This window comes from Fulmarus glacialis, unplaced genomic scaffold, assembly GCF_000690835.1.
Source record: "Fulmarus glacialis isolate BGI_N327 unplaced genomic scaffold, ASM69083v1 scaffold9393, whole genome shotgun sequence".
In the NCBI taxonomy this organism is placed as follows: domain Eukaryota; kingdom Metazoa; phylum Chordata; class Aves; order Procellariiformes; family Procellariidae; genus Fulmarus; species Fulmarus glacialis.
The window spans coordinates 1-13646 of NW_009200993.1; the positions used below are offsets into that span (position 1 = coordinate 1).

At 45.3% G+C, this 13646-nt stretch overlaps 1 protein-coding gene across 1 annotated transcript; it reads right to left on the bottom strand.

Annotated features, from left to right (window-relative positions):
* Positions 1 to 2721: 2721 nt before the first annotated feature.
* On the bottom strand, positions 2722 to 11857 carry DHX33 (DEAH (Asp-Glu-Ala-His) box polypeptide 33). The gene is made up of 11 exons (XM_009573773.1): positions 11699 to 11857; positions 10753 to 10980; positions 9809 to 9979; positions 8615 to 8800; positions 7766 to 7877; positions 7234 to 7393; positions 6724 to 6812; positions 6011 to 6138; positions 5226 to 5429; positions 3992 to 4078; positions 2722 to 3240 (listed from the first exon to the last, which is right to left on the bottom strand). Exons 2-11 carry the CDS (start codon positions 10909 to 10911, stop codon positions 2932 to 2934), a joined length of 1605 nt encoding a protein of 534 aa, XP_009572068.1. The 5' UTR covers positions 10912 to 10980; positions 11699 to 11857; the 3' UTR covers positions 2722 to 2931.
* Positions 11858 to 13646: the final 1789 nt, after the last annotated feature.

Here is a 13646-nt window from a genome sequence, read left to right on the forward strand (position 1 = left end):
AGCTTTAGGGATGTGGAAAAAATGCTGGTGCTTCCCTCCTGACTGCAACGAGAAAAAGCAGCGTACGTGGTGAGAGCTGTACTCCCGTACATCACCCCGCTCTTTGTTAGAATAGTCACCTTTCTGGCAAGACCCCAGCAGTTTACTCAGAAAAAAATGAATTTTTTTTTTTCTCCTTTAGCAATAAATATTTTAGAGGGAAGATTGACCAAGGCAAACTGTTTCCTAGCATAAAGTGTTCCCTTTGTCTCAAAGCTGGCACTATGGCCCTCTGTTGAGTAGAGGCACAAAAGGCCCGTTGCTGCTCACCGCGAGGCTGTAGCAGGAGAACTTCGACAGGGCCGCACCGCATCGAAGGACCGGCATTTGTGCTCCCAGCTCCACACCGGTGTTTGAGCAGCACGCACGGAATGACGGGTCCGTTCCGCACGCGAAGCACAAATTCACTGACCCACCTTAACACCTTCTCTTTAACATCTGCACACAGACACCCCAGACCCCTTAAAATGAAGACACTCCCACAAGAACTGAAAACGCTGGGACTTGTACCTGAATGTCCTATGATCATTTCTGCCATCCACACAGCTTTCGCGTCTCACAAAACAACACCCAGGACTTGGATTTTTGCCATCACTTCTTTATTTTGGGAAAAATATACAAATTAGTTCTAAATAAACACCCATCCCCTCCCTTAAACAGACTGTTAAATTAGACTGCCCAAACAAAATGTGCTTATACTCCATTTTCACCTACATGATGCAGAGTCTGTAAAACCAAGAAATACATAGATACAGTGCTTTGGTAATTCCCTGCAATTCGTGTGAGTGAGAATGACTGAAATAGCTGCATGCTCTTGAAATACCAATCCAACACTGCAGCTGGTCATACATACAAAAGTGGCAAGTTCTGCCTGTGCCCCACTCACCATTTTTTTTCTGCTTTTTTTTCAAACCACCAAAGAACAATACTGCAAAGAGACACAACAAAGGGATGTGTGTCCGTTTCCACTGCACCCCTGCAGACATTATCACCCTTCCTAGGAACAGGCTGAGAGAGGATACCATTCCAGGTACGCTGGGCACCTACTTACACTCTTTGGGAGACAGCAATTTGCAAATCAGCACAAGTGACGTTCCAGTTAAAAAAAAGAAAAAAAGAAAAAAGAACAAAAGAGGTATTTGCCCCAGTTTTCAAAGAGAAAACCAAGGTAAGCCAATACTGGAGCCCAAAGAAAAGGCATATTACAATGTGTTGTGTAACCATGATGCGTGTAACCAGAAAGGACAAATTATTACATGGCGAACGCAGCTTGTCCCCACAGATCACAAGCAAAGCCAGCAGCTTTCTCCAAGCAAATGGAGTGAATAAGGGCTTGCCAATAGCCAATATGACTGCATCCCTGAGCCGCCCAATTAGTAGGTTACAAGCTTTTTTTTTTTTTTTAAAGTTGCTATTTGAAGGATACAAGGACTAAACACCACAATCCCATCACAGCCCGCATAATCTAACCCCACTACACTACCCAATGACACTGCATGTGCAGGACAGCTTCCTCTCCCACCCTTTCAGACATCTAACCTGCCTTAGGTCAGCTCATCCAAAAATCTGTATAAATTACTACACTATGTCAACAGACTCTGTTGAAACTGGAAGTTACCTCTCCCAGAGAGGTTATTTTAGAAGTACTTAGGATATCATTTAAAAACAACTTACATTCTTCCCCCCACCAACACACAGTGATAATGGAATAAATCCACTTTCCTTCACATTAAGGAACAAGTTTTCCCTTTGAAGTGGCACTAGTGTCTTAATTCCAGTATTTAAAAACACGATTAAGTTTGGTATTGCCACTTTTCTCCAGCAGGAAAAAAAAGAGCTAGGTAGATGCCAAGGGAATATGGAAGAAAAAGCAAATAATAGATACTAATGGTAGATCTGTGGTTCTTGACAATGTCAAGCTCCAAACTTCTAATAGAAAACCAAAGTATAACTGGGACAGTGTTGGGGGAGGCAGAAAGGTGAAGAAGCACTGGTGTCAGAGCAGAAGACACAAACATTTGATGAATCAAGGACCTTTAACGGAAGTCCAATCTCTAAACTACATCTTCATTCTCATTTTGCTGAGTCTTCCTCAAGTGGGCCTGATTGTGGATGGTGTGCCAACTCCAAAGCTAGAAGTGCACGGACAAGAGCCAGAAAAGCCAGAACTATTTGCTGAGGAACAACACTCCCTAACAGCAAAAGGGTGAACAAAGATGACGCCAAACATGCGGGCAGCTGGACAACCTCTCCAAGAAACCACTGCCAGCCCCTGAGGCTTAGACACAAGCAGTGAAGACCTTGTCCAAGCAGGCATTCCCATTACTGGCCTTCGTATGGTCCCAAATAAGGCGGTGAACATGACATGCAAGCAGAAAGATGTTTGATGAGGTAAAAGACAGTAGCACCTCCCTTCTAGAAATAGTAAAAAAAATGCATTTTTTTCCCTATGTGTAGACATTTAAAACTTTTTTCTCCTTTTTTCCCAATAAAACCTGCTAAGGATACAAGCACAATCATCAGAAATACCAAGTCTGCTCAGAAGAGCTCTTAGGATTTCATTTCCTCATATACAAGCCTGTTAAACTTCAGTAAGTGTTAAAAAAACTGGAATCTGATACCAGCTCCCCTTTTCCCCCCAGTATAGGTTTATCACACACACAGAGTACATACTACATTCCCCTTTTACAGATTAACTGTTAAAAAGGATGATTGTTCTAAGCCACAGAGATTTGTGAGGTCTGGCTCTCATGGAGAAGCCATCTTCCTCTAAGGTTTTTACCTGATTTGCAAGGCAAAGCTCTACTGCTCCCATACATTCATTACAAAACAAAAAATAGTCTTTCAGTGTGAGCCTAAAAACCCTGGACCTGTTGGTCCCAGACCCACAGGTCAGTTCTTGGCCATTCGGAGTTTCCTACGGAAATAGTCAGGCGCTGCATCATACAGCCAGTCCGCATCCACCACGCACAGGTCCCGCATGTAGCACTTGTTGGTGTGAAGCAGCCCGTTGTAAACCACGCAGGCTGGCTTGCAGTGGAAGAGCACGGAGGAGGGGTGGATGGCCACCGACTGGTGAGAGTCCACGGTGCTGTAGGTGCCGTCCGGCTGCAGCTCCGCGGCGTTCATGAAGAGGCTGTGAGCCAGGCAGCGGCGGATGTTTCCGGTGTCTGAGCGGGAGGACTCGATCGGCATCGATAGCTGTTCAGCAGCAAAAGACACAAGAGTAAGCAAGCGTGTGTGTGCACTCTCGTCGGGAAACACAGCCCCATTTTAGTGGGCTGCCAAGATCAGGCAATATTGTGTCAGAAATCCTGCTAGCGTGGGAAATACAAAAGGACTGCTAGGAATTCAGCTCAGGTAGATGTTAGGCTAATCCAGACTAATAGCAAACAAAAGACGAGCCACAAAATGGATCAAGACTCTCCTTCTGGGAGTGAGTTTCAGGCCAACTAGCATTCAGAGCAGGACAGGGGTGTGAAACAGTGGCTCCCATGTCATGTACAGACTGCAAGCAATTCAGCAGCAGCTCCCACGCTGCACCTTACGCTCTGTGACTGGCAGGAACAGTGCTGATGTGAAAGCTGCTATTAAATCAAATGCCTGACTCCGTGAAGACACTGTGCAGCATGGCCTGCTGAGGCTGACATCACTCAGTGGCGCATCTACACGAGAGCAGCAAAATCCCTTAGGAAAAACTGTCCTCTGCCCGAAAAGCCTTCCCAGAGCTCCCCTTCTCTCTTCACCTCTCCTCGACCCACTGAGCCCTGCAGCTCTGAGATTTTGGGATGCAGCTGCAGAGTCAGGAATTTTACCTGACTGTTCATGGGAGACTGAAAACAAAACCACATTTTCTCACTCCTGGGACTTGGTGCACAGCGAAATCAGTTTGCGCACAAACAGAAAAATACAAACAAGTAAAACAGAGAAAGACAGTATAGCAACAAGTTACCTTTACACAAATGTCCCTGAGCTGAGCTCTGACGTCTGACACAAGCATCATGTTCCTGCCGTTGACAAAGTTCTCTTTGCACCATTCCTGCAGCAGAGACACCAGGAGTTAGAAGGAGCTGTTTCTCCACCCAAAAAGTATGACAGCCTTTGGATACCATGAAAAGCAGAATCCTCCAAACACACAATCTTTCTCAGACAAAAGGTGCTAACCCATTTCCTTGTCACACTTCTACCCATGATTACTCCCCTCTGTCTACATTCCCTCCCACAGTGCCAAGAAATGGCATGTTGTTGTTCTCTTCCCACTCAGAATTGCTCTGCAAGGTCACCAAGTGCTGCGAAACAGCACTTGCTATCCCACAGGTGGTGAAAACAAATTATGTAAGAATGACAGATGCTGCAAGGAATGGGGTACTCAAGTCTACAGATCTACAAATCAAACTGAGGAGTTTATAGGGTAGGATAAATCAAAATCTGGTTGTAAATATGCTCAGTGTTTTTGCAATGAATCCTGCCAAACAGCATGTCTAGAGTATTTATCAGCAAGTCTCAACACTCTCCCACTCCCTCCTGTTTCCAGCTGGAACCAGGGAAGGAAGAGACCTGGCTCTGATTACAGAACCGGCCTCACGGCTGAGGGAACTGGGGTTGTTTAGCCTGGAGAAAAGGAGGCTGAAGGGAGACCTCATCACGCTCTACAACTACCTGAAAGGAGGTTGTAGTGAGGTGGGCGTCGGTCTCTTCTCCCAAGTAACAAGAGGAAACAGCCTCAAGTTGCACCAGGGGAGGTTTAGATTGGATATAAGGAAAAATTTCTTCACCAAAAGGGTTATCAAGCATTGGAACAGGCTGCCCAGGGAAGTGGTTGAGTCACCATCCCTGGATGTATTTAAAAGACATGTAGATGAGGCGCTTAGGGACATGGCTTAGTGGTGGACTTGGCAGTGCTAGGTTAACGGTTGGACTCGATCTTAAAGGTCTTTTCCAACTGAAATGATTCTATGATTCTATGAAGCTTTTGATAATCAGTTTTGCTACAGCCTTCTGGGGGAACCTTCGGCACTTGAACAGCTTTCTCCAATCACCCAACTGTAAAGGATGAGTAAGTCCTCTCTTCTCATTGCTTTGGAAGGATGCATATTACATCAACCGTGAAGGATGCACTTTGCTGTATGCCAAAAAAGCTCCTCACCATGAGCCCAGACAGCACTGGAGTCCTCAGAGCATCCTACCTTGTTGCCACTGACATTTCTGAAGGCCCTGTACACGCTGAGCAGGGTAAGATGATCCCCCTCACTGGAGATGAATTTCTTCCTGACGGATTGCACTTCATCCCGCCGGGCGGGGGGATTGTAGAGGACACTGTCCACTGATAACAGCGACACGATGGTCAGGATCTCTTCTGTACAGTGAAACTTGGGGGACAGGAGAATGGTCTGCAAATCACAGAACAAAACTGGTTTTTGGTCAACCAAATCCACTTCAGATGGGGAGACTTTTCTGCTCACCGGCAGCCCAGGAGGAACTTTACCAAGCATTGTTTAGGACAATTTCATAAAAATTTGGGCCTAGAAACAACTGTAAATCCTCTTATGGGCCCACCAAGCGCCTTTAACAGCAACTGTCATGCTCTTTCCTGAGACTGGCCAGTTCATATACAGTACAAACATGGCGACTAAAATCAACTATAGCATCAGACACTTCGTGAAACTGCTAAACAGTGCTACCAGCAATCCCGGAAATTGCAAGGGAATTAGCCTTGTTTCAGCTTCAGAGATGCCACAGGAAAGAAATTATCTTTTAAAAAAATCCCCCTGACTTAAACAACAAATGACAAACAAACCAGCACAGCTGCTGGAAATAAAGCTGTGCTTCATTAACATACTGCAAATATACTAACACAGCTGCAGTCGCCTCAAAATTCCAGACCTTGTTTGAGGAGTTTGAAAGAGAAATGCCAATGGTACTGGGAAGAGTACATGAGATAAAAATTAGCTAATTTTTCTGTAGTTTTTACTTTAGAGAACTTTGGTTCCAGCGGAAAGGCTGCCATCTTCCTTCCCAGTGGGGTTAGGACAAGCTGATCTTCCTTTCGTTCCACAGCTCCCAGCAGGTCCAGCTGCTCAATCGCTGCTTGAATAGCGTCTGTCAAAACAAGAAGGTTCAGGCTGTGAGGCCTCCTGACTGACACCAGCAGGGATGCGAAGGACCAGCTGGTACCATCACTACCTCTTTCCCCTGGCCAGAGGGACAAGTACTTTCTGTTTAGAGAAATTAGTGTCCCAAACTGTGGTTTCTCCCCCTCTATCCAGTAGAACAATCACCTTTTCCAATTTAAGTATCCAAAACAGAGGCAAAACTAAAGCTGCCATCTCTAGCTTTGAGCAGAAGCCATGTAGATTCTCTATGGCCTTCCTTGGCAGTTAAGGCCCACCTTCATGTTCTTTATGACTCAAAACTGCTCCCTGCTCTGTTTGGAAGCTGGACTTCCCAGCTCTCTGCCATAACCATGGCTGCTCTGATGAGGCTGAGCAAAAGCAATGAGCAGTGAATGAATCAGAGACTTCTGGACCACCAGGAGAAGACGCAGCAGAGAAAGACAGCTCCCCTTTCACAGCCCTGATCGTCCATACTCTATCTTCTCTGGCTGGCCCGAAGACATTATTTTTAAGCAATTCCTCGGTGACTCATTTGTCAATTTTTTCCAAGGCTGCCTTTGTAACCACTTACCAGGAGATGGTTTGGACATGAAGTCAAAGGTGAGTACATTGGGAATTCTTAGGGCCAGGAGCTGAAGCATCACGCTGGCCAGATTACACCTGCATAGGCAGAAAAAACAACTGAGATTGTTCTCTTCTTTTTTTTTTCCTTCTTTTTTTCTTTTCTTTTATTTGCCTATAAGCTGAGATGGAGTCCTCAGATCTGTGCTGCAACTTGACAGAGACTAGTCCAATGCTGGCTGATGAAGCCTTACTTCCTAAACCACGAAGGGTAGGAGGCGAGTCCAAGATTTGGAGGGAAGTCAAGAGAACTATTGCCCATGCATGTTTGGAGTCTCAGAGCCCAAATGCCCACCCTGAGCAAATGCTTCCTAGTTTTTCTGTTTAGTCTCCAGAGTTCATTTTTCCTAAAAGACCCTAGATCCAGTTTTGCTGTTCAGTTCTTTACACAGCTCCATCTGTAACAGTACATAAAAGAGGTGTGGCAAGAAGTGTGACGGTATCAGGGTTCTTCTCTCACCTCTGTATCTCGGGTATTGTCATTTTGTCAAACTTCTCAAACTCATCCTCTGTGTAGAGCCGGTAACAGATCCCACTGTCCTCTCGTCCTGCTCTCCCTGTTCGTTGCCAAGCCTGGGCCTTCGACACCCGCTGGACTGCCAACACTTCCAGACCAATTTCTACATATGAAAAAGCATCACTTCAGTTAACGTCTGCGTAACACACAGCTTTGAAAAACATAACTTTGTAGGATTAACAACAAAAAATCCCAGGGTCTGCCATCCAAATACTCTTCAGACTTCACTTGGTTTAGCACCCTCAAGCAAAGGTAATTATCATGCACTGTGTCCAGGAAGAGAAGATTCATTTGGCAGATTTTTACCCCTGCATTGCTGGTACTCAAAAAAAACCCCTAAAAACCCACACCTAAAACCTAGGACATTAATTTAGTGCAGAGGGTGTTTTAAATCAGCTCTCAGTGGGGCTCACTGCCTCAAATAACTTCTATAAAACTGAAAACAATCTCTGTGTCGTTCCTTAGAATTCCTCACCAGGGCTGTACTTCTTTGCTTTGACCATGCCTGTGTCCACAACGTATTTTATTCCCGCAATGGTGATGGAGGTTTCTGCGATGTTGGTGGAGAGGATCACTTTGCGACAGCCCTGGGAGGAAGAGCAAATTAAAGCCAGTCAAAAGCCATTTTAGATCAGCTGCAATGAAGAAATGCTACTACTTTTGGCCAGCATGGGCCAAGTCTACATATCACTGCAGCATGCTATGACCACATACCATGCTTGCATTGCCAGCTCTCGTAAATTAAGATAATCTTTAGTTCCTAATCAGTTTCTAAAGCATGTGCTTACACTTCTTGCAACAAAATACACCATCCAGGACAGCTGTTATCAATATGTCTTTAAACCATTTTGATTTCATTTCTGGCACAAGCACAAGACCTGAATTCTTGTTTATCTGCTGAATAGGTACAAAAGGGCCTGAGGCAGCACAATTTCCTTTTCTTATGGCTCTGCCAAATATGTCCAGGTTTTTAGCTTTCTTAGTATTTGGCTGGCCCATTAACTGCCGTAGCTTTTTTGTGATATGGACATAAAACTCCTATGAAATGGGGCAAATTTCAATTCCTCTGCCCTTTTCTATCCCCCTAATCCTTCCTTCTTTTCATGGTCCCTGATGACTTATCGTATGTATCTGTTAATACCATCCCACGTGCATTGTCTTGTATCACCCTGGAACCATTCAGCCTAAAGTCAGTAGACAGTAAAGACTATTACTTACTATCAGTACAGACCGCTTTAACCCCTTAAATTCCACCAAATTTCTTCCAAACACTCATGCAAGCAAACAGACAAACTCATCCTGTTTACCCATCACACTGCCTCACCTTGGGGGCAGCCTGAAAGACGCGGACTTGTTGAGAGTAGGGCAGAGAAGCATAAAGAGGCATCACCATCATCTGTGGGCAGCCATCAGGGAGATGCTTGGCAATGTCTCGACAGGTTTTGGTCATTGCTTCAATTTCTTCCTGACCAGTCAGAAACACCAGGATGTCCTGAGAAGAGGGTGCTTCCTGGAGCCAGAGGAAAAAGCAAGGGAGAAGTCAAGATGGTTTGGATAGGGAGGGAGAACTGAGACTGTAATGAGATGTTGTCCTGACAGCAAGTCACCAAAGCAGGTAAGGAAGAAAGAAAAAAAAAAAAAAAATCACATGCTGTGCAACGTACGCAACAGCCTGAAGTTCCCAACGGATTCACCAGAGGTGAAGGGTAAACCGCATTTTGCAGGATCGAGTCTTAATGGGATGGAGGAATCATTTAAAGTCACATGTCTATTTCATTAAGTAACTGTCCAGGACATGCAAACGAGACAGCCAGCAAGCACCCAGGTACAAGCCAGTAGTTTCATTAAATAACTGTACAGGACATGCAAACGAGAGAGCCAGCAAGCACCCAGGTACAAGCCAGTAAACACAGAAAACTCAGGTGAGAGGAACATTTGGGTATTAGGTATGATTTGACATCAGAGATCTTTACTTAGCAGACTCCTTTCAACTCCAGCCTTGATGTACAGGTCCCAAAATCCTAACAGCAGCAGCATCTTCAAAGCATTAAGTGCAGGGCAATAAACAGTTTAACTACATGATTTAACCATCTGGCAGTTTTGCATTTGAACATTTAGTCACAAAATGCCTATAAGCTGTTACTTTAACAGATCTCTACTTGCTCTGCGGTTACACTTTGCCAGTAAACTAGAATCATCTTCACGCTACTGCTAGCTTATGCCTGGATTTCCCGCTGCAAGCCAAGGCTCTTCACGGTTGACCACTTCCAATCTTTCTTTCCACTTTTGGAGTAACACCAGCATTTGCCAACCTATCCCTTGAGCCAATCCAACACAGTAACCCAGCATGCCCCCCAACTATCCACTTTTCCCAGAGGATGCAGTGGAACACCTCAGGGATACCTCTGATTCGGCAGCATCAAGCTCAAACCATGTCTTCTGCCACAGCAACCTGTGAGCCTCCCCGACCAACAATCCACAGCCCCAGGGAGGCGCAAACCTGACGAGGCTGCCATACCTGGTGGATTTGGAAGACTGACACTAGTGCTGCTTGGAGGTAATCACTCTGAGGCTGCTTGGTGTAAAAGATCTGAATGGGATGTTGCCGGCCTTCTAAATAGAGAACAGGAGCTCCATTGAAGTACTGGGAGAACTGGTCAACATCCATCGTAGCTGACATGATGACCACCTTCAATGTGAGCATAAGATAGGTTAGCACTGCAGTTTAGACCCAGCAGGACGCTTACCAGTCAGGACTAGCCAAAAGTCAGCTTCCTGAGACTGAGATATATGCTTAGAACAGCAAAAAGCACGCAGAGTTTGGGACAGAAGAGAGTGATCTTTCCTTGTTAAAGCCATCAGCTTTGGTATCACACAAGCATAACGTGCTGGTATGATAAAATGAGCGAAAACGTGTTAAAATTCTCTTCTGACATTTAATAAACAGTCCTGAGTACCCACAAAGCTGGGCTGCACAATGGTCTGTTGAACGACACAGTGCTAGGACCCTACCAGTCCCCTACGTGCCTTCCCCATCAAAACCAACATGCTCTCACACGCTTCATCATGTACTCACACAAATTCTTGTGCACCTGACACACATGTGCAATCTCCTTCCCCAGTGTGAGCATGTCATACAACTGTCATATCAGACAGAGATGTATCCAGGCTGCTCTCAGCAACAGTACCAAAACCTCCCGTAACAACGTGTCTAGTCCATAGCTCACACCCAAGGGGCTCTTAGGAGAAATGGCAACATGGAGGTGACCAGACACCTTGTTCAGATGTGTCATATCAGGCCCACACATCATAAGTTCTATTCAGATTTAAAGGGGCTTTTTAGGAACAGGAAAATAGTCAAGGCTGAAATTTCAAACACTTTGGAAAACCCCAGGAGATACTCATAGTGCTCAGGGTCTAAGCCTCATCTCTGCCCTTTGGTGCCATCCTAGAGGCACATACTTTTAGTGGCAGTTTGCCCAGTTCCTTTCGCTTCTTCTGTGCAGCTTTCACCACTCCAAAGAGTACATCTGTATGGATCGTCCTCTCATGGGCTTCATCCAGGATGACAACGCTGTACTTCCGCAGCATAGGGTCCCCGATAGCTTCGCGAAGCAGCATTCCATCTGTTAAAAACTTGATTCTCGTTTCATCAGATGTAAGATCATCGAAGCGTACGGTATAGCCAACCTATGGAAGTGATCATTATGGAAAGTACAAGCACAAAGTTACTTGCATTTCTCATTGCCATCGTACCACAAGGAAAGACTACAAAGCACTCTGGTCAATGCATCGGACAGAGCCACCCAGAACGCCAAGGAGACTCTGGAAAGCATAACGGTGTATTTGCAGTCTGTGAGCAGTTAGTCTTGCAGATCTAATAATCCACCTAAAGGAAGCTCCCAACACTGTACCCCAATTAGCTTTTTCCCAACTAGAAGTTCATCACAAATACTCCAAGCTTCCTTTCCTTCCTCCCCTGCTAAAAACTACTTCATGCTCTCCGAAGACTTATGTAGGGGAAGTTTTTCTCCTCCACTTTGCTCCCACAGATCCACAGATCTGCACAGATTCAGCCCTCTGCTCTCCTTGACAGTGACTTTTGGTACAGGGAGCAATGGAAGAGAGCGCAATATTTTCTGGTTTATTCATTAACCAGTATTTTTGCAAATGGAGGAGCACAGCTAATAATCAAGAAGTAAAATACCACAGAGACAAAGTCAAACATGCCCCCCCTGAGCCCCAGAGGCAGGTGAAACCCCATTTTTTTCCACTCAGGCATATTATTAAATGAGGACCACATATTACTCCTGCGGATATTTTTTATCTTACCCATTAAGCCCTGATACAGTCTCATTGGCATTGCAGTACTAAACCAACTCTCTAAAGACTTTGTAAAGCAACATACCAGTTTCCCCAACTCTGTCCTCTTCTCGTCCGAGACTCTGGTAGCTAAGGATATAGCTGCTACTCTGCGAGGCTGGGTCACAGCAATGATGCCTTGGCGGCCAATTCCTGCTTCGTAGAGGTACTGAGGGATCTGAGTGGTCTTCCCTGAGCCCGTTTCTCCTAAAGAATAAGATGGGAAGAGTTTTCCCTTTCTATAACGTCTTCAAATGAAAGGACCCAACTCATTTTTTTATGTTAACTTTTAACATATTTCAGGATGGGGAGGCTGAAGACAGGAAGAGGTTGGACAGCCTGCCCGAAGTCACACCATAGAGCAGCAGCAGGCCAGGGACAGAACCCAACACCTTGCTCTAGTTGCTAGACCACTCCTCTACAAAACTCCTCTCACCCAGGTTCTCTCCAGCCACACTCTGGTTTAGAAACATATTCCAGTCTGTCCGGATATGAAGTGTTTGTTGTGTAACACAGCCAACATAAGAAGATAATCATGCACAGCAAGGAATAGACACTGGTTTGGTTTTATGCATATATTTACACTACATACTAGGAAGTTTCAAAGTAAAGCTGTACGCAAATTAAAGCAACGCTTTTGTCACAACGGCAAGTAGCAAGTTATGGTTTGAGACTCTCTTAGAGGAGCACTCAGGGCACCAATAAGGTAGCAAGTCTTCCTCTGTGCCTTCCTGAAATCAGAGACGGTCCCTTCAGGCTCAGGTGAATGTCTTCTCCATCCATACAGCACTAGCGCACAACACAACAAACACACCTGGGGGGAAATGGGATAGTATTTCCAACGAAAATTCTGTGTAGACCCCTCTACCAAAGACCGCAGTCAGCAAAAGCATACAGACAGCTACCAGCAGTCCTTACCGCAGCATCGACAACAAAAAGCATAACTTACCAGGCACAGCGTAAAGCAGCACAAATCACAGCACTTAGAGGCACTGCAAGTAAAACCGTCTTGAAGTGCAACGTGCAGGGAAGAGCAGGAATACACATTTTATTACAGCTTAAAACACATCTATAACTCAGATCAGATCCCCTTCAGCTTCCTACTGACCCACTACAAGAATCGCTCTATATGAAAAAGCGCGAGGCTCTGGAAAAGAGAGCCCTGTACTCTCAGTCCTGGCAAGACAGCAATGGCACAGAGCATGCTGGGGAAGCGAGGTGAGAGCTGACAGCAGAAGGAGGGAGAAGCATGAGAAATTCAGAAAGATGACCACCAAGGAGAGAAAAATAGGAAGGCCAAGTTGTAAGAGCTGCAGACTGCAAATAGCAAGAGTGAGCTTTTTAGCTCACTGCACAGCCGCAAAATTTTAAGTGGTTTATAATAGTGTATATTTAGCAAGCAGTAATGACAATCTCAGGATTATACAGAACAAAGTAGATAAATGCAGTCACGCCTATCAGTTGCCATGACTGACTTTTTTTTTTTTTAAGGATTCACAAATAAGAGTGAAATACAAAGCATTTTTCATTTAATTCTAATAAATGCTGAGTCTTTAGACTTCCAACTGGGAAGCTGGAGCTGCCTTCAGCTCCTGAAAGTCAGACAAAAAGCTTATTAGTTTGGACTCAAAGGAGGCATAAGAAAATTAGTGAATGCCCCTGAAAATATAGCTGAGGAGACACTTTTCCCAAAGAGCGGGGTTCTCCCATTTGGCTTTAAGCTGACTGAACTCCAGGCAGATGGCGAAACAGAAAGGAGAGGGAAAGACTTTCGCCTTCTCCGTAAGAATTAAGTCAGCAGCTGCCTCAACCAGCCAAAACGCAAGAATAAAAATATTACTGATTTACCGCGTTTCAGATTTACACCCAAACCACTTCTCTGCAACTCCTCACAGGCCGCGACGCCCGGCAGGACCAGCCCAAGCCCCGCGCTGGGGACCCCCGCTGCCCTTATCGGGGCACCGACGACCCCCTCGCTCCGCCGAGCCCCGCTG